At 31.6% G+C, this 25,010-nt stretch overlaps 3 protein-coding genes and 1 pseudogene across 3 annotated transcripts; 2 read left to right on the forward strand and 2 right to left on the reverse strand.

Moving 5' to 3' along the window:
• Positions 1–7,043: 7,043 nt before the first annotated feature.
• LOC130808569 (photosystem II protein D1-like) lies at positions 7,044–12,432 on the reverse strand (annotated as a pseudogene).
• Positions 12,433–14,058: 1,626 nt separating this feature from the next.
• On the forward strand, positions 14,059–15,624 carry LOC130808615 (uncharacterized). Its single transcript, XM_057674070.1, has one exon. The coding sequence runs from the start codon at positions 14,178–14,180 to the stop codon at positions 15,129–15,131; it is 954 nt and encodes a 317-aa protein (XP_057530053.1). The 5' UTR covers positions 14,059–14,177; the 3' UTR covers positions 15,132–15,624.
• Positions 15,625–16,338: 714 nt separating this feature from the next.
• On the forward strand, positions 16,339–24,999 carry LOC130808616 (serine/threonine-protein kinase ZRK1-like). The gene is made up of 4 exons (XM_057674071.1): positions 16,339–16,731; positions 17,143–17,283; positions 18,469–19,580; positions 24,729–24,999. Exon 3 carries the CDS (start codon positions 18,771–18,773, stop codon positions 19,500–19,502), a length of 732 nt encoding a protein of 243 aa, XP_057530054.1. The 5' UTR covers positions 16,339–16,731; positions 17,143–17,283; positions 18,469–18,770; the 3' UTR covers positions 19,503–19,580; positions 24,729–24,999.
• LOC130808570 (uncharacterized) lies at positions 19,950–20,807 on the reverse strand. The gene has a single exon (XM_057674028.1). The coding sequence runs from the start codon at positions 20,805–20,807 to the stop codon at positions 19,950–19,952; it is 858 nt and encodes a 285-aa protein (XP_057530011.1).
• Positions 25,000–25,010: the final 11 nt, after the last annotated feature.

The raw sequence follows: 25,010 nt of genomic DNA on the forward strand, positions 1-25,010 counted from the left end.
TTTTTATCTCTTATTCCATCATTGATCATTGTCTATGAAGATAAACCATACCATGCTATGGTGAATTACCAGCATGTTTTTTTAAAAAACTAAGTAAATCAAAGTTTATATCAAGCAATAATTATAGTTTTTATGAACAATATAAAAGGCTTCATTAAGACTCGTTCAGTTCACTTTACATAATAATTTTTATAATTAAAATTAATTTATGTTTACTTTTTGGAGTTGAACATATTTTTAATCATTAATTGTTATTAGCCATTAGTGAAGCCTAACGATGCTCTAATGAAACAAGACTATTTGTATGTATTATGGCATTTCACCATTAATTAGACTATATTTATCATTCTTATAGACTAGTATATTGGTTTCCCTTTCACCAATCATCTTCTTAACAGTTATCACAATGATTAAGCATTCCTTGCGGATCAAAAAATTAGTTTTATTCCAATCACTCCACTCTTATACTTTGCACACTAAGAATATGTGTACCTTTGCCATGTCTTAGAATGGCCTTTTACCAATCAAACTGATCTCAATGTTAACACGCAAAGTTGTTACACCAACATAAAATTCTTCTATAAGTTATGTCATGTAATTTGTTGGCCATGACCAAAATATATCATAACTCAAGTCACACACTAATTTCATTAGCAATTATTGATTTGTATTAGTGTACAGTCTAATCCCACAATGATATCTAAAAACAAATTCGTGTGGATGGAATAAGCCCAACAATTCGCACTCTCTCAATCTCTGAATCTCACGCAAACGTAATTTTACTTCTTTGTCTCATTGTCTTATTTTTTAACTATAAATTTAGTAGTATTTTTTAAAAGAAACATTTAATGGTCGTTTTGGTGAAACAAGTTTTAGAAAACTAATTAAGTTAAAGAAAAGTTGATTGTGTTGTTGGTAAATGATTGAAGTCTTGCATGCCAGAAAAAATATGGAATTAGTGAAGTTTGATTTTTATTGTCTTAAACAAAATAATGTCTCCATTCAAAAATATTGAATTAAAAGTTGAAAAAAATCATTTAAGATGGTTTGGACATGTGTAGATATATAATATTAACTAACCGGTAAAAAGATATAAAGTTGGATTTCAAAAGACTTAACAAGAGGGCGAGGAAGACAAAAGATCAGATTACCTAGCTTGGAGGAAAGGAGTAAAACATGATATGAATGATTTAGATTTACAAATTAAGATGGTAGAAAATCAGAATGTATAGAAAAGAAGAATAAACTCACGTAGACGAGAAAACTGATATATGAGTTCATGTAGACGATTCCGATTAATCTTATCGGATTAAGGCTTTGGCATTATTATTGTGTGTGTTGTTGTATGAAGAAGACATGTATTGTATCAACAACTTTAACCGATAGAACTCTTGTATGAGGAGATTTGATAGAATATAATATATTATTGTTGGTATGAGTTATCCCACATCGATAAATTGAAAATGGTGTGCACGCTTTATAAGTTATTAGAGACCTTCTTCCCATTGCCATATGGTTTTGGGATGGTATATATCTCCTTGGCTTATGAAGTGTGTGCACTTGTGTCCCCCGTTAATATGCTGGCATTCATAATAAGTCCAGCCTAATTTAACAATTAGAAGATTAAAATGCAGCCATTTAATCAATATTTTAGTTGATATGAGTTAGTTCATTTAATCAATATTTTTAGTTGATATGAGTTAGTTCCTTGACAGCTGTTTTTATTACTTCGTATGAGATGCATTGAGTCAGTTGAGAGGTCTATGTGCAGACTCACAAGCTGTTTTTCCTTCATTTCTACCACTTGTATATGTTGTCAAACTATTATGGTCACTCAAGGTTGTTAGTTGGTACTTGGTACATAGAGTTTGAAAATAATATCTAATATCATCTTATCTTCTAAATATCCTTATCATCAACAGGGATAGAGTAAAAATTGATAAATTTCTTGAATATTCTGTGCAATTTATAAAAATTATAATATTTTTCTAACAACTTTGTATCTTTAAACACTCAACATATACTATGTAAATTAATATTGAGGTCCTCAACTTTTTAGGATCCTGTGCAGTTGAACATGTTGAATATGCTAAGAACCTCTTCTGATCATCATCATGCATGTTCCGAACAATTTTGCAATTTTGTAAAATTTGTTTATATATATATATATGAAATATATATTTAGAAGTACTTCAAAATTTAAATTTTTTTCAGAAACTACTCTCAAAATTAATATTTTGCATTATATTATCATATGATAGATACCTTTTAAGTTTAAAAATGTTTATTCTGTTGATAATTTACATATGATAATTACATGAAAATATTCATCAACATAAATCTTGTATTTCAAATGAAAGCATGACTATCACATACAACAATTTCATGGTATACTACACAAACTTAAAATAACTTTAATCTTATATTTTCTCTAGTTTTTTGTTGTTGCAATATACATGTTTTTTCACGCAATCTAATGCACAGTTTTAATCTTTAATTTTTTTTATTATAAATGATAAAAAAAATAAAAAAAGTTAATATTATGAATAAGATCAATTCGTGAATAATAGTTGTTATAGTGACTGTAGCAACTATTAAAAATCAGAGAAAAAATATTTTAAAAAATATCAATAATAAATGATAATTTTTGAAAAAAAATATAATCTTACCGAAAAATATCTTGCTTTTTATACTTGTTTGGAACACATTTTTCTCCAAACCAACCCAATAATTAGGTTATTTTCTTACGGTGATGTAAAAGCACACATCACAATTAACAAGTGAGAAGTGGCGGCAACCCGTAGTTTTAATTGTTGTAGATTTTATGTGGCTTATATTAGATTTGGTAGACTGTTATTGTCGTTGAATTTAAGTTGGATTACATTACATAATTAATTCACAGTTTGTCACATACGACTCATTACAACCAAATGGCTTTGATTATATGTGCATTACTCTTCTCTTACCCCACACCCTTTTTGTGGATGATATTAGTCTCATACCATAAGCAAGTTGATTTATTTGTAAAAGTTTTGTATTATATATAGAGTGTATTAATTCTAAAATGTATTAAAATAGTAAATATCTTACTTGATAAGTATAATTAAGTACAATTATTATAAAATATTTGATATTATTAAATAGGTGCACCGTGCACGCAAAAAATTTGTGGACTAGATCTACACAAGACTTTTACGATTTATTGGGGCATTTGTTTCAAGTACAAGATAGAAGACGGAGCAGTGGAAATTGAGCTTAGGTCTTACCTCAAAAAAATAGTACATATTTTAACTGAAATAAGACATGAGTTTTAAAGGTCATTTTTTTATTCAATAATTAAGAGCTTATGCTTTCAAATTTATTTTAATTTAGTCATTTAATTAGTACATAATGATATATTTCATGATCCATATATTTCAAATTGAGACGTTTGACCCAATTTTTTCGATTTAATTAAAGATGAAAAAAATACAATTAAATAATGATCGAAACATAGAATTAAATAAGTTTTTTTGAAAAAAATTCCCAAAATAAGTTTCGAAAAATTTTAATTCCAAAATAAGTGTCTTTTTTTGTTCGAGCCTAAGGTCAGGGCTTGTTTGCTGTTACTAACAACGAGCAAAAAAGCTAGTCAAATAAGCTAGTCAGGATTTGTGATTAAAAAGAAGACAATGTCGTAACATTGAAAAGGACATAAACAAAATCAAATACATGTTAGTTCGCTGTTGTTAACAGTGAACCATCAAATGCTTTTTTTTGTCCCTTTATATGATATGACATTGTCCTGCCTTTGTTCGTTGTTAGTAATAGCGGAAAAAGAATTTTGACTTTTTTTGACCAGCTTCTTTGTTCTCTGTTAGTAACAACGAACAAATACCTGGCCTCAATTTTAACATAAAGACGCTTATTTTGAAAATTAAAAATTTTCAAGCCTATTTTGGAAATTTTTTTCCAAAAAAGCTTGTTGTCTTCAAATTTTCATAATGATCGGGTTTTTCATTTGGGCCAAATGTCGGTTTCGGGTCTGGCTTTGACTCTGTGAGCCCTTTGAAGATGGCATTAGGCTTTAGTGGAAAATTTGAAAAAAATAATACAATTAAACAACTTATTTTTCAAAATACGCTCCGTGAAAACTTAATTTCCAAAATAAGCGTCCGTACATCCAAGTCTAGCCTCGCGGATCATTCACTGTTACTAACAGCGACTTAAAAAAAATAATAATAAATAAATAAATAATTTTTTTAAGTCGCTGTTAGTAACAGCGAATTAATGCGTTTTAAATTTTCAGTTCTCAGCTACTTCCTTATTCCAGCTGACGAGGTGAAGTAGTTACCAGTTAACCTTAAAGTCGCTGTTAGTTCTCTTTCGCTGTTACTAACAACGACTCTTGCCAAACCTAGGTTTGGATGTACGGACGCTTATTTTGAGAAGTAAGTTTTCACGGAGCTTATTTTGAGGAATAAGTTGTTTAATTGTCTTATTTTTTTCAAATTTTCGTCTTTAGTGTTGGTATATTTACCTTTGGGCTTTCGGGATGTGAGCCTTATTTTTTGGACTGTATCTGACCATTGTACATATGGGCTAATACATCCCATAAAAATATTTATCTACTGTTTTTAGTTAGAAGATCATCTCAATAATATATAGTTTTAAATTTAGCTAGATAATCTAATTAAATAAATTAAATTTTTTTTTAGTACTTCAAATATTCAATTAGTTATTTAATGTCAAACATATCATTTCAAATCTTAAAATTAAGACTTTCGGTAAGTAAACCAATTTATTTAGGTAATTTTAAAAGCCACTTTGCAGACCTATCTCATTAGTCATTTCTCAACTCTCAATGTGAGACATTCTAATACAAAAGCCGGTGAAAGTTTGATATGAACTTAGTTAGTTTTATTTATATTGTACAAATTAAATTTGATTTATGTATTAATTTAATGAGCACTAAATTTATACAGGATTAACTCTAAATATTTAACACAAAAATTTGGACATTGCAAGTTAAGACAAAGTGTGGGCCAACTCATTTCACGCACGTGTAATAATATTTTAAGTTTTTGGGCATTTATCAATTTTGACATTAAAGGTATCAATTTTGAAAATTGATACCTTTAAGGTCAAAATTGATACCTTTAAGATCAAAATTGAAAAATGTCCAAAAAAAATGAAAAAATTTGCCTTGATTGTTACTTTTTACACGCATGAATTGGGCCGGCTTAAATTAATAGTCTCATTATGAGGCCGTCTCGTTTAAAACCAACCGGTAAAATTTGGAGAAGCACGACTGCCCGGAGAGGCTACTAGCCAATTAATTTCTTTGCCGTTCGCATGTGTTTGCCACGTGGGCTTGTCGTTGAAGTTAGTTAGCCAGTCCATTCACCTAATATTATTAGATGGGCCTAACTAATTTATTAGCCCACGTTAACGAGAGGGGTGTGAAGTTTTATTATGCAATTACTGTCTCTGTGAGACAGCTTTAGCTGTATAATTGTTCCAGGTCTAATAATTTTTTAAAAATATTTTGATATATTAATTTTAAAATTTAAAAGAATAGTTTTAAGACTTAAAAATACAATTTTAAGACTTAAAAAGTCAATTTTAAAGTTTTTAATATCAACTTTAATGTATGAGACCGTCTTATTGTGAAATGGTCTAATTAAAAAACTTTAAATAATTATTTTAATTAATTTAATTATACTATTTTATCTCTATTTGTGATTGTCTTATAGCTGTCTTGTATGCAAATTTGTATTTATTTTTAATCAAGTGTGGCCTTCACCATTTACTTCCTTTACAAGAATAGCAGGTGAGAATGTAAAATTATGATTAACAATTATCAAAAAAATTAATTATGACAATGAATAAAAAATATATTCACCTCAATGATGAATAAGTAATCCATCTACTTTGTTATTGGAATTCATCCAACTCGGTAAACATCAACACATATGTTGTAAAAACCAAGTCCATCTGATGTTTATGGTTGAGGTCCATAATATGTTATATGCCCTAACACACTTTCAGATACAAGCGTCCTTTAAGTTAGAAATGTAAATGCAACACAAACTCTTTTTATATCTGACGATGAATATGCCAGTATGCCACCTTAAATGAGAGGTATTTGAACTTGTAACTTGTAACCTCTTATCGCATTAATACCACGTCAAGAAAACAACTTAACCAAAAGTTAAAGCTAATGACTGAGACCTAATGACATGTTATATACTCTAACTCTTTTATCACAGAAAATACATCATCTTTTAAAGTGAATGTAATCTTTATTTTCTCATATGCCGTGTTTGGTATATAATTTACTCAGAGTTGATAATAGAAAGATTTGTTTTTATTTGTTTGGTGAAGTAAATTTTTTTTACGATGTCTTAAGGATATTTGGATCAACTATTTTGTTATATATCACCAATAAACGGTAACAAATCATTGTAAACAAGAAATATCAAAAAGGATACCCACACATCTCCCAGCAAATTCTTTGTTAATAGTAACAACTTCACATCTACAACTTGTTTTGAGACCATCTCATTAGACATTACGAGTCGCATCTTATATATGAGTAAAACATCTCAATTACTTCAAATTTACACGCGAGACTCAAAATTTCGTGCTCAAGAGCGTGGAGGTTCAAGTCGAATCATTTATTAAGAAAAATTGAGAAGCTTAACACAAAGGCGGAAAAAGAAATAATAGTAACTTGGTCACGGTCATCTACCATTATACCCACAATGATTGGCCACAAAATTGCTATCCATAATGTTGAATTGGATGGGCGAACGACGGGAATTGAACCCGTGCGTGGTGGATTCACAATCCACTACCTTGATCCATTTGGCTACATCTGCCCCCTACCTAAAATTCGGAATTTATTTCTAAGTTCAGTATTTAGAACTTGCCTTTAATTAAGACTTGAATCTATTTTAAATTAAAAAAAATGACTAGTACTAATAAAGGAGCAATAACCAATTTCTTGAAAAAACAAGAAAACGATATTGCTCTTTTACTTTCAATAACTCATCGAAATTTTATCCATTTGTAGATGGAGCTTCGATAGCAGTTAAGTCTAGAGGGAAGTTATGAGCATTACGTTCATGCATAACTTCCATACCAAGGTTAGCACGGTTAATGATATCAATCCGGGTGTTAATTACACGACCTTGACTATCAACTATAGATTGGTTGAAGTTGAAACCGTTTAGGTTGAAAGCCATAGTACTAATACCCAAAGCAGTAAACCAAATACGTACTATAGGCCAAGCAGTTAAGAAGTGTAAAGAACGAGAGTTGTTGAAACTAGCATATTGGAAGATCAATCGACCAAAATAACCATGAGCAGCTACGATGTTATAAGTTTCTTCCTCTTGATCGAATTTGTAACCTTCATTAGCAGCTTCATTTTCTATGGTTTTCCTGATCAAACTAGAAGTTACCAAGGAACCATGCATAGCACTAAATAGGGAGCCGCCGAATACACCAGCTACACCTAACATGTGAAATGGGTGCATAAGGATGTTGTGCTTAGCCTGGAATATGATCATAAAGTTGAAAGTACCAGAGATTCCTAGAGGCATACCATCAGAAAAGCTTCCTTGACCAATTGGGTAGATTAAGAAAACAGTAGTAGACGTAGGCATGGCCACGGTCCGGGTTGGTCCGGTTCCGTTCCGGTTCCATCCGGTTCTGGTTCCATTTGGAACCTGTCGCGAACGGTTCCGGTTCCGGGCGGTTCCAAACGGTTCCTTGGCGGTTCATGAGGCGGTTCCAACTCACGGGACGGGCGGGTCGGACCATAGGTTCCATTTTTATTTTTTCTTTAAATATTTATATAATAAAAAAATACTATAATATCGCGGACGTACCTTTGATGATTACTTGATTATTAGCGAAATTCATTGCATGTCAAGTTGTCATCGTTATTGAAATATTTACTAAAAAGAATGAAAAAAATAAATTAATAAGAAACGAATCAATGATAATGTCGATAAAGATGATTAATAAAAAAAGAGGGAGAAAATGGACTTGAACCTAGTACCCAAATGAATACTAAGCTGCCTACGTATCCCGAAGGAATCAAAGCCCACGTAGTTCTTTGTCATACCTTTTATTTATAGTTGTTGAATGTTGATTTATCGTTGTCGTTTGTCGGATTGATCCTATTCGTCTTCGTCCTCATCATGTGGTTGATTAGATGCTTCCGCTGACTCTCCTCCTGACGATGATGCAGATGTATCCATCATCATCCATGGATCATCATCGTCGTCTTGATCATCATCATTCCTTAGTCCTTGTGTTCGAATCTCCGCTTGATCCCAATCTTTCTTGCAAACACATATTTGAATACTATGTGGAGCAAGACGAGATCGCTTTTCGTCCAAAACTCTTCTACCTGCACTAAAAGCAGACTCCGACGCAATTGTTAACGCGGGAATTGCAAGGATATCCTTTGCAATTCTCGATAAAATGGGAAATTTAACAGATTTTTCTTTCCACCACTCCAAAATATCATAGATACTTTGGTCTATTTCAAAGTGGTGTTTAAGATAACTATCTAGTTCTAAATATGAGGTCGAGGAAGAAGAAGATGATCCTACAAAACTATCATCTTGAGTCATTATGTTAGCTATTACCGAATTATAGTAAGAGGGACGTGCCGAAACGCTAGCACGCCTAGACATATCGCGTTTCGGGTTATATACACTAGCGTAAAAATCATAGAGTTTTGCTAAATATTTTTTACATGTTCCTACATAATTATGTACATCAGTAGACGGGCGATCTAACGATAGGTAATAAAATCCTATTACTTTAGTAAGGACCTCAGTTTTAAAACGTGGGTCCAAAATGGTTGCGATTCCATAAATATAAGGAAAATCGGTAAAATATGCTTGCCATTTTTCCATCATATCTGCAAGAATCGGCCTCAATTTTGGGTTAGTATCTTCATGTGTATATTTAAGGAGATGATAAAAAATAGTAATACATTCACTTATTACTAAGTGAACGTTCGGTTCATAAACATAAGAAAAAATCTTAGTCGCGTGGTCATACGCTTCTAATATGTTATGTACACCTATAGCTAATTCCCAAGTGTCATCAGCTATGAAACTATCTGTACACTCACTATATAGTTGTGTTATTACTGGGCGATAAGCAATCGCCTTTCTTAATAAATCGTTGGTTGAGCCCCAACGTGTAGGAGTATCTAATGACCAATACACTTTTTTAAGTTGGTATTGGTCACATAATTGTTTATATCGTCTTTTTATCTTTCCGATCCTAAGCCATTTCACTATATCCCTAATTGGTTCTAATAAATCACTTAATTGTTTTATGCCTGCTTGGCAAGATAAGTTAATTATATGCGCACAACAACGTATGTGTAATAAGCTACCCCCAAGGATTAAACTAAAATCAGGTTCGTTAAACAAAAGTTCTATACATTTAATGTTCGCGGTTGCATTATCAGTTGAACAACAAAATATTTTATCTAATAAGTTCCATTCTCTACATATCTCTACTAATCTATATTTTATGTTTTCACCGGTATGTCTTTCTGGCATTGTCTCAAAAGCAATTATTCTTTTTTGCATAATCCAATTTCGATCTATCCAGTGTGCTGTTACACACATATAAGGTTCTAAATGTGGGGGAGCAGACCAAATGTCAGTTGTTATGCTAACCCTACCATTAAACGATTTAAACATTTCAACTAATTCATAGCGCATTGATTCGTATAATTTAATTGTGCGTCTTTTAAGAGTGCTCCTAGGGATTGCTCTATATTGTGGTTGCAAAGTTTTTCTATTGAGACGCTCGTATGCCCTACTTTCACCGTGGTTAAAAGGCAATTCATCACAAATTACATACCTAGAAAATTCATCAATCATGTCATTACGATTGTATCTAAAAGGCATACCTGTGATGGGAATGTCCCATTGTGTCTGTCGGCTTCCACTTGTGGTCCCGCTCCCGCTTGCTGCATGAGTTTCTTTTGTGATTTCATGCTTCTTTGCCAAATGTTTGTTAAAAGATCCCGTACCACCACCTAACACGTATTCACAAAACACAATAAATAAATGTTTATAAAATATGAATATATAATGTATCAATGTATTATGTATGTCAGTATGTATAAAAAACTTAAAAAGTATTTACCTCTGGCGAAACTGTATGAAACTAAGGGCTTTACTCCTTGACTTTCACAAATTTGACAAGTGCATAAAAAAATATCTGGATTCTCGGTTGGTTCTTTTGTGAAATACGACCACACATGTGAAACAGCTCTACCACTAGGAGGTGGCATTGCCGGAAAAGGTTGTCTTACTGGTTCATCTTCATCTAAATAAATAATTTAAAATTATAAAACTATAATTAAATAAATAAATAATTTAAAGTTTAATTAATTTGAAGAATAAAATTATAAAACTAACCGATAGTTTGGAAATTGACTCGTTTACGACGAGCTTGTCTTTGTTGTTGTTGTTCTCCTTGTTCTTCATGTGATCTTGTTGATGACTGTCGAGATCTATTTATCCCAATTGGGGTCGTTGGTTCCTCTTCTTGTTCTTCTTCTTCATCAATTTGTATTTCTCTTTCCATTTCTTCTGCATAATTATGTAACTCCGGGTCGTACCCTTCCGGATAATTATGTTTATAATTATAATTACTAATGGAAGGTGTTGTTGATACCGACGGAGTAGAAGTGGCCTTTCTTTTGGACGAACTGGAACCTCCCAATGATTTTGCCACTTTAGTAACTTTTTTTGTGGCTTTTTTCAAAAATGAAGACATGATTGATAATATTGAAGTAATAATAGAAATATAGAATTAAGAAATAAATAAATAATTAATTATGTAACTAACTAAATTAAGAAATAATTAAAAGACTAATTATTTAATTAAGAGAATAATTGCGTAATTAAAGAATTAAGTAGAGAGAGTAAGTAGAGAGAGTAGAAGAAGAGATGAGTTGTGAATGAAAATGATTGAAATTGATGAGTATTTATAATGAAAAATGCAACGGCTAGTTCAACGGTCATAAACGGTAACTTTTGGCGAACCGGTTCCATGGAACCGGTGGGCCGATTCCGGTTCCACAGAATCGTTGAGCCGGTTCAACCGGACCGGTTCCGGTTCCAGAACCGGTTCTCCCGGACCGATTCCGGTTCCAAACCGCGGGTTTTTTACCCGGTTCACGACGGTTTTTTCCGGCGGTTTCACGGTTTCGCGGTTCGGGGCGGTTCGGAACCTGTCGCAAACGGATCCGGTTCCAAGCGGTTCGGGAACGGTTTGGTTCCGGGTAACCCGCCCCGTGGCCATGCCTAAGTAGACGCTGCAACTGGAGCTGTATATGCAACAACAATCCAAGGACGCATACCCAGACGAAAAATAAGTTCCCACTCACAACTCATATAACAAGCTACATCAAGTAAGAAGTGTAGAACGATTAGTTCATAAGGACCACCATTGTATAACCACTCATTAATTGATGCCGCTTCTCAAATTGGGTAAAAGTGCAATCCAATAACTGCAGAAGTAGAAATAATAATTATCAATATAAAAACTTTTTTTTTATGAAGTAGTAATTATTTCATGTCATCAAGTAATAGTTATATTATGGCCTTATGGGCCAACTTGTGAGAAAGACAAGACAGAGAGAAGAATTGTAATGTATATTCATATGTTTCAATTGAGCAACACTCTTACAACTATTTATTGATCGGTTCAACAATAGGATCAAAGAACGAAAACCAACACGAAATTTCCCGCCAAAAATAACAAACTTTTCTAACGACTTTTTTCCTTTAATTCCTGACAAACTTCTAACATTGTTTCGCTCTAAATATAATGTAGCCAACTTATTAATTTCACCATAAAACATATTCAACTCAATATCGTCAAATAACTTCTTGAGCAACTCCACCGGTATATGATTATAGCCAAAATTCACCTTTTATTTTTTCATCATGTTTGCCAACTTTCTTTCACCAATAATAATATCAATAATAATATATCCATTATTTTTATTGATGGAAGATCAAAAACTAATTATCAAAAAAATCAATTATATAGGGTAAGAAGACGAACCATCTATAAGATATTCCATACCCGATAGAAAAGAATAAAATACAAAATTATAGGCAGAAGACAAACTATTTAGAATAAATCACCTTCCATACTCAAAACGAGACCAAACCTAAACTACATCTATTGAAACAAAAAAAAAAAACAACAAAAATAATAATAAAAAAAGAACTAAAACGACTTGGTAAAAGCCAAAAAAAATAGCTACACTCAAGTTAAACAAAGACAACAATCACTAACAACACAAAACTATTTTTTTTTATCTTTTCTTATATTTTATCATTAAATCTTATAACGATCTAAATTATTCATAAGAGCACCTTGCATCATGATTAGAATTAAGTAAATGGAAAAGAAAATGAGATATATAAATGATTTAAGGAGTAAGACAAATAATAATGATCTAAAGTAGAAGTTAATAATGATCTTTAGCTAAAACATTGAAAACATAAACAATTGAAAGTAGAAACAAAGAGATAAGGCAAATAGATACAAAAATCCCATTCAAGATGCATTGACCTCAACTTAACCCCTCGTGCGCATCTTGATGAATCTCATTATGTAATGGAAAATGTCGGCATTGAAAGAGACAGAAATAGAACACGCCACTCGTGTGCCCATATTTATATGCACCAAAATATTATTATTTAACCAAAGCTTAAATAAGAGTCAAAGTCGTCTTCAAAAATTAGGGGATCCTATGCAAAATTTTTATTTTGCGCCTTATTTATAGTAAATGTATTTATTTTATTAATAAACTTTATATATTTTTTTTATCTTCTTTTTTATATACGGGAAAAAGAGAGGGTCCTATGTGGTCGATCACCTCACACACTCTCAAAGAAGAGTTGTCAATCTCCATGGAAGGTGAAGAGTCTTAGTCTTACACTTGAACTTCATGCATGCATGGCTGTCATGAAATGTACGTACTTCTATGTGTCTCCAACCGACGTTACTTAATTCATCGGTTGTTGTATTGTAATCAATGATTTTTGTTTCTGTCATCGAAAGGGTTTATCAATGGGTGAAGTATTCATGGTTGGCATTCAACAAGAATGATGCGTAAAATCTATGCATTAATTTCTTCACAAAAACAATGCTAGATTCGATCCATCTAATAGAGACCATTACATGTGAAGTTGTATAGTATGTATCTACCAAGAAGTAATTATAATATGTTAGATTATTAGATTTTTGTGTGGTTTTCAAAGTTAATTTACATCTTAAACATGTATAAATTAATTATAAAAATGTTTGATAAAACACTAGATATACATTAAACTGAATATTTAGATATATTTTAATTTCTATATATCTCAAAAAACTAATTTTTTTCCCCATTAAATGAATATAGGACAAATAAACGGGAACAATGGAAGTACTATAATACAACTTCTAGCATTTCATTACATATGTTTGACTTCTACATAATTTAAAATTATAAAAAGTTAATATTATGAAAATATACAGTTAGACAATGTAAATAAAAATCCCACATGATTATATTATTTTTCTTATACATTAGCCGTAAAATATAAAATAAGCGTGAATGATGAATAATAGCAAAATCCTTATGTCACAAAGTATAATGGAACCGGGAAGTGAGTGTATGAGAGTACTAACGTAACGGTATAAATTTTCAATAATTCCTAATCAATCACCGTGATTTATAAATAACCACAAAAGACAAAAAAATAATATTAAAATAAACCAAAAAAAATATATTAAAATCACAAAAGTCTCCTTTATCAAATCCTACCACTTGAGGGTGATTTATTAACTTTACAAATCACCGTTATTTACTTAGACTTACTCTATAAGTAAATTGTTGGCTTAAGGACATGCCATGATGATAAGATAAGGGCTAAAGCCCCATAATTGTAGTAAGCCACCCTGTCTTCACATGCTAGTTGGTCACCACATTTTTTCTATTAATGTTCTTTTAGGCCTTGCTTAATTTGATGAAGTTATATATATGTATTCTTATTTGTGGTCTCTAAAATTGCACATATACATACCTTACAACAATCAATCTCTTTAAATCAAATAAAACAAACTTAGGCTAGCAAACAAAAATGGCTGGTTTTTTTCTAAAGCCAAATGCTCGAGGCCATGCTCGGTCAATTAGTTTACCAGCAAGATCGCATCCTACCACCCTTAAAATTGAAGAAGAGCTTAACAAACTCCGAAATCTCGAAATTTGTTCATTGATTTGTTTAGATTCAAATAAGCTTGGAATAGCCATTCCAGGCCTTGCAGAGCTCTACAAATCAATAGGAGATCTTCTTAAACTACCTCAAACCCAACAAGCCTTAACCAAACATGATGATTCTTCATGGGTTGATGAACTCTTAGAAGAATCAGTCTCGTTCCTTGATGTTTGTGAAAATACAAGGGAAAATTTATTTCTCTTAAGGCAAAGTATTGGGAAACTCCAATCTAGTCTTAGAAGAAAAAATAATATTAATTGTGATAACCATGATCATCATCAATCTTGTGATATTGATGAAGATATTAGTGAATATGTTTCATTTGTTAAGAATTTGAAGAGGGAAATGGGTAAATCTCATAGTTTATTGAAGCAAATTGATAATAAATTATCAGAATTTTTGATGTTTAATAAGGTAAATAATGACCCACATATTGTTGCTGTTGTTAGGGTTTTAAGGGAAACTGGTTTGATTTGTAGTAATGTGTTTAGGTCAATTTTAGGGTATTTTTCAGGTACACCTTTGCAGACTAATAAGAGTAGTAAATGGGGTTTGGTGTTTAAATTGGTGCATAATAATAGTCATAAAGGGCATGATGAAGAAGATCTTAATGATTTGGAGGATGTTGAGATTGCACTAAATAGTTTGATAATTAAGAAGTTGAGTAAAGAAGGTACAAGGATGATGATTCAAATTGCATGTAAGAAATTACATGCACTTGATACAACTACTCAAGATCTTGAGATAAATCTTGAGTGTTTGTTTAGGCAATTAATTCACACTCGAGTTTCTCTCTTAAACATACTTTCAGATCATTGATACTGTGAAAATGTGGTAACAGTTGCGTTCGTGGTAACAGAATGGTGATGCAGTAACGGGAGTGATGCGGTTATCGTAACGTTTAATATCGCTCGAATCGATATCTCTTGAAAAGGTCTAAAAGGCAGATTTTTTACACATTTACAATGCAAGAAATATGGTTTCATTTGTTTTGAAAAGCTTTATAACGCGGGCGCGATGCAATACGATACAACCTTGTTTTTACACTTTTACACTATGAGCTACACTACCAAACACCACTACCAAACACCGACTATGAGGTTTGGTCATTAATCACCGACCACATTTTTATGGTCTTTCAGGGAAGTACTTGTTGAAATTTGTTTTTTGTTTTTTTATTATTGAGGATGAGTTGTTCAATTAACAGTATCCATATTTTGGAGGATCTGTTATAAAATCAGTGTGTTTATTTTCATGTAACTTATGTAGATGATTGTGTAGTGTGTACATAGTATTTTAATTAGAGAGAAAATTTACGGAAAATTGTGTATTGATCTCATTAAAAGATTTAGAAACTGTAAATTCTGATGTATTTTAGTTTTGTCAATTTGTAGTAAGTTGAATTATATTTGCGTTCAAGCATAACATTCATTAGGATAATTATAAGCTAGGATGAAAACAAGTCTACATTGAATGGATCTCGATAACTCTTTGTATTGATGAATTATTACATTTATTTTACATTTCTATACACTTAAATTCCTAATTTCGAATTTCATGGTTTCCTATCAATCAAGGGTTTTAATATTAATCTTGAGTATTTAAATTTGATTGTTAGACATGGATTCCATCATTGGCATCATGAAAAATTTCCTTGCGAAATTGAAAGAAAATAAAATGAGTATTTAGGACACCCATACAAAATTACTAATAAAAGCTTAAAAAAATAAAAAAAAATTTAGAATTATAGATTTAGCCAGTGATAAAAGTTTTTTCCTTTTATCTACTCATGTGTAAGACCGTCTCTTAAAGAGACGACATTAAAACAAGAAGCCCACATTTTTATTTTCTCTTTAATTTGTATTAATTAGGCTATTTAGCCCATATATCTAATGCATTTTTTAGAGATACTGTCTCTCACGACAATCTGTGTTTTTTCGACTTCAATTGGGCCAACCCAGACTATTTAAAAAGACCACTTCCTGTGCCGATGTAAATTCAATTTTTATTGTTTTTTTAATATTTTTACTAATAAACATTTTATATGGACATATCTCACGGTGAGATGATCGATCCTTTTTTTTATCGTTGTCATAAACATTTAATTTTTATCGTTGTCAGAATTCTCCGACCAACCCCCAAACCCTAAAAAATTAAGCGCTTTAAAAATAAATCAAAACGATATGGTAAATATCTTCACGCGCAAACAGCAAACAGGAGTACAGGACTACCGACTACCGACTACCGACTACCGACTACCGAGTACCGACTAGCGACTACCGCCAACCGGAGTTTGGTTGATTGTCAACATTTAACACCACTATCATACAACGAGGATTCCTCGATCCACAGCCCCAAATATCCGTTTTCGTCGAATAAATTTGCAAAGTTCTAATCTTCAACTGAAATTTCAACTAAGGTTTGTCTAGTTTTTATTTTGATTTATTCACATTAGTTACCCGACTTACTCCACTACTATAATTTATTAATTTTCACTAATTGGGAAATAAAAAAAAAAAAAAAATCAAATAGCAAATTGATGGTATTTCCGGGCTTGAAAATTGAAATTAATTATCTTTTGGAAATTAATGATTGACGGTTTTTTTTTTTTTTTTTTTTTTTTTTTTTTTTTTTGTTTTCAGACTTCTCAAGTTGCTTCGTTTGACTTGCTTTAGAATTTAATAACTTTATTATCAAAGATTGATGCTATTTTTTAATATTAAAATCATTAATTTCAAGCAATTAAATTGGGGGAAAATGGTTGTTTTGTAGAGATAAGTTATCTAGATTGTGATTAGTATTGTTAATTTGTAATTCATTCTTAATTTAGCGACTGTAGGTGCATCAATCTAGAGACTGACTGCCAAGTTTCTGGAAAGGAGAACGAAATATGTTGAATGTTATAAAAAATATCCTAAGCATCTCAGAGATGATTAATAAGATAAGAATGAATCAAGACAAGGATGCAAAGGTATGAATTTTGAATACAATAGTCCACATTGTAATCATTTTCTGGTATCTTTCCTCTGCTTCAGAGCAAATCTCCAATTTACTTTTGAAGAAATACTTAAGAAATGTATGTAATTATCAAAAAAGGAAATGTAAGTAAGTCGACAAAAATTAAAGTTGATGAATCCCTTGAGCTTAAAAAATATATAAAATAATAAAAAAATTTTAATTGGAAAATGAAACACTCAAAATGAAAATGTTCAAAATTGAAATGAGATACTTGCTCTTAAATGGAATGCATGGAGAAATTTTTAGGGAGAAGTTCTTGTGTGTATGTAGTGCACACTGTGTAACACGGAGTGCACCAACTGTAGTGGGAGGGTGGACTGTAGAGCAATGAGTGTGGGCCGGTGAAGTGGAGAGTAATGCGTGTGGGTTAGTGGAGTGGAGAGTAATGAGTGGGGTTATTGGAGTTGTGAGTAGAGGTGTTGAATGGGCTGGATACGAGTCGGGTTGTGTTTAAATGAATATGGTCCGATTTGGATAAGGGCCTTAAAAAGATAACACGGGCTGAAATGGGCTGGGCTTTGAACCCGACCTAGCCCATTTTTGTTAAAGAAGATGTAATACTCCTAATAAATAATTCCAATGTCCTGTAGTATCAATACATGAAGTATGTAGAATGCCTCAGCATATAATTTCCAATGCCATTGTCGGTATGCTTGACTTGAATCAACAATATAACAATCTAAGAATATATCTGATCTAATATACATTTTATAGAGCATTCGGTAGTAAATCTTAAAAAAAAAGTTTTTGGCATTACAAGTATGAAGTATGGAACCAAAAAACAAAAAAACCTTTAATGAACTATTTTTCTATTTACAAAGGCTCCGTTTTCGGCCCTTATTAAGCCTTTTTATAGACTGTTTCATTTTAATTGTAGTAAATCCCTTTTGCAGCTTGATCCATTTTCGGCCTGGCTATTACAAAACCCTTTTAAAAACGGGCCGAATTAGAGCTCAAAATGGGGGCTTGACCCCATTAAACACCTCTAGTTGTGAACGAGGAGTGAAGAGTTGTGCACAGTAAAATTAGTGTATGATAAGTCTATATTAGACTCTGGCATTTGTAAGAGTCTAATTGTTGGTTGCTTTTTTCATAGCCTGTTTCATAAGAGCTTATTACTCTCTATCGGCTGTTGCAGGGAGGAGGTACACACTTGATTTTCTTTGGTAGCTATAAAAACTTTTTACACAACGGAGGATTGGTTCTTGAGGAAAGCATTTCATTTTTTCATGGTAAAACAAACCCTGTTAGGTGCTTCTCAGTTGATGAATTCAACACTATGGCTTTGGATAGAGACTCTTATGTGCTTATTGACGGGTTTTCTAAATGGTACAAAGGTTTCTGGGATGGAAGACCTGTGATGGTAAGGTCACATGATCGTTCAGATATTATGGTTGTGGTATTGAGTGTGTGATTCGTGAAATTGTTGTTGCGACCCAAATGGGTGCTCATCAGAATGTGCATAGTCTCCTAGGATACTGCCTTGAAACCGACCTTCCTGTTTTGATTTACGAATGGATTGGATCAGAAACACTTGCAGAGCGAGTAATTGATAACGAGAAGAAGAACAAACCACCATTAGAATGGAAGGACAGGTTAAGAATTGCCTGTGAGATTTCCAATGCCATTGCGTGTCTTCACACTGCTTTTCCGAGGCCTATAATCCACAAGGACTTGAAACCTGCTACGGTATTCTTGACCCCAGACAATACTGCAAAAGTGTTTGATTTTAGTCTTTCTGTTTTGATTCCTGATGGTGAAGATTTTGTGCAACCTGATAAGCTTATAGGGTACTTTCCTTTTCTTGCACCAGAATGTGTAATGGAAGGCAGGGTAGCAAAGAGTTCAGATGTGTACGCCTTTGGTATGCTTTTTCTTGTGCTGTTGACGGGAAAAGCTTCTATATTCTCTCTAACCGGTGAAGGGGACACCGAAATTTCATTGGTTTGTTGGGTAAAAGAAGGAATTGAAAAGAACTGCATCAATGAGATTGTAGAGCCTTTTATCATTTCTAGCAAAGTGACTAATAGTGAGCTTCTCGATCAACAATTAAGAGCTTTGATTAAGCTTGCCCTTCGGTGCACTGAAAAAGATGAAGGTAAGCGGCCAACGATGATGGAGATTGGAACTGAACTCCAAAACATGATGAAGTCTTTAGAAACTGTCTCCTAGCACTGGCAGAGCAGAGATCTGAGTTTCTTGCGTTGGTTAAACAGTGTAGCTTTCCGTTCTTTCACACCAAAGATCAAGGTTAGTAACAAGTTGTTGCCTGTTGGTGTTTTAGTTAGCTTGTTTGACAACTGGAATTGTTGGCTATTTTTGTTGGCTTTTATGCAACTATTTGGAGAAACGTTTGATAAAATGGGGGATTCACAGTTAGCTGTTTATTAGATAAAACACGTAGGTTGACAAGCTTAAAACTAATGAAAAACCATTTTCAAAAGCACAAAGTGAAAGCACTTGTAACAATGAAAAATGCCAATAACAAGAGAGTATCATAATAGATTAATATCAAATCATATGTGTGCTTTCTTTTCTGCTTGAAACTTTTGGAATATACAATTATAAACATATGTACATAAAAGTATAACCAAAATCAAATGCCTAAAAGTAGTACAATTACACTGAAATTATATTCATAAAAGAAGCTTTAGTCTTTGTTAATTGCTTACAAATGTTGTTTAATTCATAATCAATCCCACTCAAAGAACTCTCCAAAACATCTAATCTCTTCTTAACAACACTAAAATCCACTTTCTCTTCATCAAATGCTTGTAAAACAACATCTACATCACTCAATTCATTCCCTGTTTTCTTTAATTTCTCTTCAACAATCCCACTTTTTCTCTGTTTCTTCACCATCAACTTTGAAAACAGAGCAAAACTTCTAGATGTCATCTTGGAAGACATTAATGGCATTCCCAAGAATTTTAGAAGTGATTCAAGAACAGAAATGTTTATAATGCTTACACATTTCAGAACTCTAATCACCTCAAATTCTTCATTAAACTCATTTTTTGATACCAAATTCCCTTCAAATTGCCTTAACTCTAAAACAAGACTTTTAGCAGTTTTTGCTATCTCTTTTCTCAATGAAAAATAGGTTGAAATCTCAGTTTCTTTATTCAAAACCCCGAATCCTTGAATCGATTCGAGTAATCTGAACATAATCTGCTTTGATGTTCCGGAAATTTCGAGAAGTTTAAAGGTTCTTTCAACTAAGGATTTAACATGGGTTTGATTATTTCCAAAAGAAAGTGAAAGAGATTGTTGGGAAAGAGGCAAACTAAGAACATCATCAACACATTTGTACAATCTTGCAAGACCTTTTAAGCCAATGCAGATTGTTTCAATCAATGATTTTGATGATGCTTCAGCTTTTCTTAGCTTTACAAGCTCTTGTTCAATCTTTTGAAGTATTGGGTATGATTTTGGAGGGAAACTTATTGATCTTGTATGATTTATTGAAGTTGCCATATGTTTTTGAAGGCAGTTTTTTTGTTTTGGGTAAGAATAAATAATCCCCGTAGTTGGTTAGAATCGAATTCTTTCAGATTATTCTGTAGGCGGTGAGATTTTAGTTGGCGTTGAGAATCAAACTCTTTTCTATCTTTCTGAAGGCCTTTGGTTAGCTATTTCTATTTGGGTGTAGAAATGAAAGTTTGGAGTTAAATGGAAGCTAAAGATAGTATTTATATGTGCTAGAGAAGGACACAAAAGAGAGGGAATATGGAAGAATACAGCTAAGAGGTGTTTGTTAAGAGGGCAATTGAATCAGAAAGTGAAAGATATTAATAATTGTTGTGTTGGAGAAATGAAAACCACCAAACCAATAGAGAATGCTGATTATATATGGTATTATACTGTGGTTTGGCTGTTACAGATCTGTCCGTGTGGGATTTTACATGTTTGGTGGGTTGGCTTAATTTTATTTTTTTTATTAGATTTAGACTCTTGTGCATTTTAATTGATCAGGCTACACATATCTAGGAATTTATTTGTCTAAAAGGACAAAACAAACGCGGTATTGTGGATTTTTGACACATAACACAATATAGACTATAGTGACTATACCATCTTACCTAGTTAAAACTTTATTTTAGCTTTCTTTGCTAATTTATTGTTATTGTTATTTTTAGAAGTTGTTTAATTGGTTAAGCCACTTTCAAGTATAAAAAATTTCTAAATTCTAACGGTCTGTTTGATTAGTGATATTAAATAATAGTAATGAGAATGATTTATAATGTAAAATTTCATAAAAAGTTTTATGTCATTCTCATAGTGATGACATGAAACTTTGATTGTAAAAAGTTTTTTATGTATAAATTTCCATTACTACCTTATACCACATCTTCTAATGGTAATACATTGGAATGAATTTTATGTAGAAAATGAGATGATTGGAGTTGGACAAACATGACCATCAAGATAGCCAAGAGATTTTTCAACCAAAATTACCCAAGTTTTTATTCTCATTACTATTGTTTAATACCAATTAGCAAACGAGTCGTTAATAGTCTGACCTGAATTTCCACTTTACCTTTCATAAAAAATATTAAAAAAAGGCCAATAATTTAATACCATATATAATTTTTTAAAAAATAAAACGACACTTCATCAATTTGGTATAAGATTTACGCCAACTTGTTTTGGTACCATTAGCTAAATAGAAACATAGAGGCTAACCTATGATTCTAAATTATAATTAGGTCATAGTATGTTAATCTACCAAAACTTTAATGATAACCGATGGTTAGCCGCTTACTAACAACCGACTCCTAAAAACAATGGCCTTAAGCATGTTAACAGTAAGACATAAACAAAGGGAATATAATTGATTTAGATGCCCCTCAATGTTTAAGCAAACTGATTATCATCAAGATTCTATAATTTAGAAATAATAATGTGGGTGGATTGACATTGATGAGCTAATTGTTTAGTAGTTACTCCCTCGTGTCTAAGAGTCTCTCCCATTTTATAAAAAGGTTCTCACAAAAAGTATCTAAGGAGCCAAATTTAAAGGGATAGATCAGATTAGTACTTACTCCCTCTGTTTTCATATCTTCTTTTCAAATAAAATTATAAATTTTAGTGTCAAATTTTGACTATGATTTCTCATCGATCCATATGAAAAAACATATTCATGTTGAATCTTAATTGATTCGTCTTAATATATACTTTCTATATATTAACTTTTTAGAATTTTTAAAAATTCACAATTTAAATTATTTGATTTTTAAATTTGTGTTGGAATTTGTATAAAAAGTGAATGAGTAGAATAAATGAAAACTAAGTAATTAAGAAATAAATTTATATGAATAATCTAGTTGACTCATACTACATTATGTGCACGAGAGGACTGTTCCCTTTCGCTTGTTATTTATTAAGGAAGCTTCTCTATTCTGCTACCTACTATTTCTGATTATGAACATGACAACAGGGATTAGAGGAACTTGTCATAAATCAGTTTTCTATATACAACTAAATTACACTTCTATTTTAGACCCTTTTGTATAAGACAATGAACTTCTTGCTTGTGATGAACACCAAATGTAGAACTCCGTGAAGATTTGACGATTGCGACAAGTAAGTCACTTGGAAACTTGATATAGATTGAACTTTAAAGGCGATGTGCAAATATTTTGTTTGTGATATTTCCCCACAAAGATACTTGGATTATTTGGGTTTGAAATACCGAAACTCACAAAAGAGGTACAATCAATCACATTAAACAATAAATACAAAGTGATTAATCTAGATGATTAAGTTTTTGTGGAAGATAATAAAATCAGAAACTTTGTGAAGAGTTTATAAAGTTCTTTACAAGTTCAAGCAAGAGAGATAGACAATAATATAATCTTAGTTTTAAAAAATGAATTTTTGCTTCAGTTTTAATTACATTACCTAAAATTTTGCTTCGATCTTAATTACATTAAGTATTTTTTACTTTGAATGATTCCATAAGTAATCTGTTATGTGTTTTTTTTTTGAAAATTATATTGAAAGATTAATTTTTTCAAACTATGTTTATTTTCAAACTTTGTACATATCTCAATATTTACAGCATTGTGTATTACACAAATTGCATACTGGTATGATTATAAAATGGTAAAATATACAAAATTATTATGTTGACTTCAAAAGAACTTGAAAATTTATATTAAATCAATAGAAATCAAAGATACAAGACTTCTAATAACCTAACACATATTACATCTATAATAAAATAGGAAAAAAATATTCCTTATAATTTCACCTTTTACTCACTTTTGTTTAATAATTTCATATAATAATTTTAATGTCTGAATTTGCGGTCTTTGCTAACATACCTACTAAAATATGATTTGCTACAAGCCTGAAATAGGATGTTCCGAAAACAACAAAACTCCACCCTTCCTCATGGGCCACCGCAACCCTGCCCAGCCCAATCCCTTTCTTCTCCCCAACACAATCCCGCTCTGCTTCAATCTAAAATAATGGTTTTTTTTTAAAAAAAAAAAAAATCTAATAATTCATTGATAAAAATGTCATACAACTTCTACAATAGAGTAACAATCGATTAAATACATAACAATTTTAATCAAATAAGATTCTATTATAAAAAAGTCACGATTATTATAAAGGAGATATAACATTGAAGTATTCCCTTTATTATATTGCTACTTGATACAACCTCCTCCGAGGGGTCTTTAGATTTGATGTGACTTTGAAATAGAAAAAAGTTTGATACTATTGATTGTATTAGCAAAACTGACACCCGTAATGACGTCATATACCTTTTTATGATCGAATTGATAATAAGACTCTAAACTCTCACCATGAGAGAATTTAAAACCCAATATATGGGTAGTTTGAATCCAATAAACAGATAAAACAACTCTATAATATAGAGAGAATGAAATTTATTTATAACTAAGAAAAAAAAAAAGCGAAACTAAAGAAATTGAAGGCTTACTATCAACCATAAGTTTGATAGTAGCCCAAAACTAACTATAGAGACTAGGACTTTTTGAGTAAAAAAAGGAGAGAAGAGAGAAAAAGGATTACCTTTAATTTTAAGTTTCGTTCACACTATTCTATTGTATAGTTTCCAAACAACTCTTACTATTATCCAATCGTCCCCAATCACCACTCATACCACAAATTAGCTTATTCTTGACAACAAATAATTTCAACCAAATAATTTATTAAATATTAACATTAAATAATTTAACCACTTAATTAACATCTGATATATAAATAAGCTAAAATTATTTAATAAGCTATCTATCAAACATCCCATTGAAAAGACTTATTTATTTGGGAAATTGGAAAGTTCTAACTAGATACGATTCTTAAAGCTAAACCTTTGACTTTTAATTACAATTAATGAAGTAATGTGGGTATGTTGTATAACAGCTGTTGTACACAATTGCGCTCCAGTAGCAAGCAGCCAAGCACGTACTCAAACAATGCGCACGAGCTGTGTTATTTCCTTATCATTTTGTTGATACGTTTTCAGTGTTGGCTAAATGTTTATATTCAAATTGTTTAAAATAGATTCAATTACTTTATTTAATTGTTGTTATGATAGAATCAAAATTATTTAATAGTGCGTGCAGTTAACATTTCACATAATCAGTGATTAAGATCAAAATTCTACTTAGAATTATTGAGGGGATAAGATTGAAATCGGTAAAA

The sequence above is a fragment of the Amaranthus tricolor genome, chromosome 3 (assembly GCF_026212465.1).
Source record: "Amaranthus tricolor cultivar Red isolate AtriRed21 chromosome 3, ASM2621246v1, whole genome shotgun sequence".
In the NCBI taxonomy this organism is placed as follows: domain Eukaryota; kingdom Viridiplantae; phylum Streptophyta; class Magnoliopsida; order Caryophyllales; family Amaranthaceae; genus Amaranthus; species Amaranthus tricolor.

What these genes read in the sequence shown, in the direction of transcription:
- LOC130808615 (XM_057674070.1), top strand. Translation starts at nt 14,178, where the DNA reads ATGGCTGGTTTTTTTCTAAAGCCAAATGCTCGAGGCCATGCTCGGTCA.
- LOC130808616 (XM_057674071.1), top strand. Translation starts at nt 18,771, where the DNA reads ATGGGTGCTCATCAGAATGTGCATAGTCTCCTAGGATACTGCCTTGAA.
- LOC130808570 (XM_057674028.1), bottom strand. Translation starts at nt 20,807, where the DNA reads ATGGCAACTTCAATAAATCATACAAGATCAATAAGTTTCCCTCCAAAA.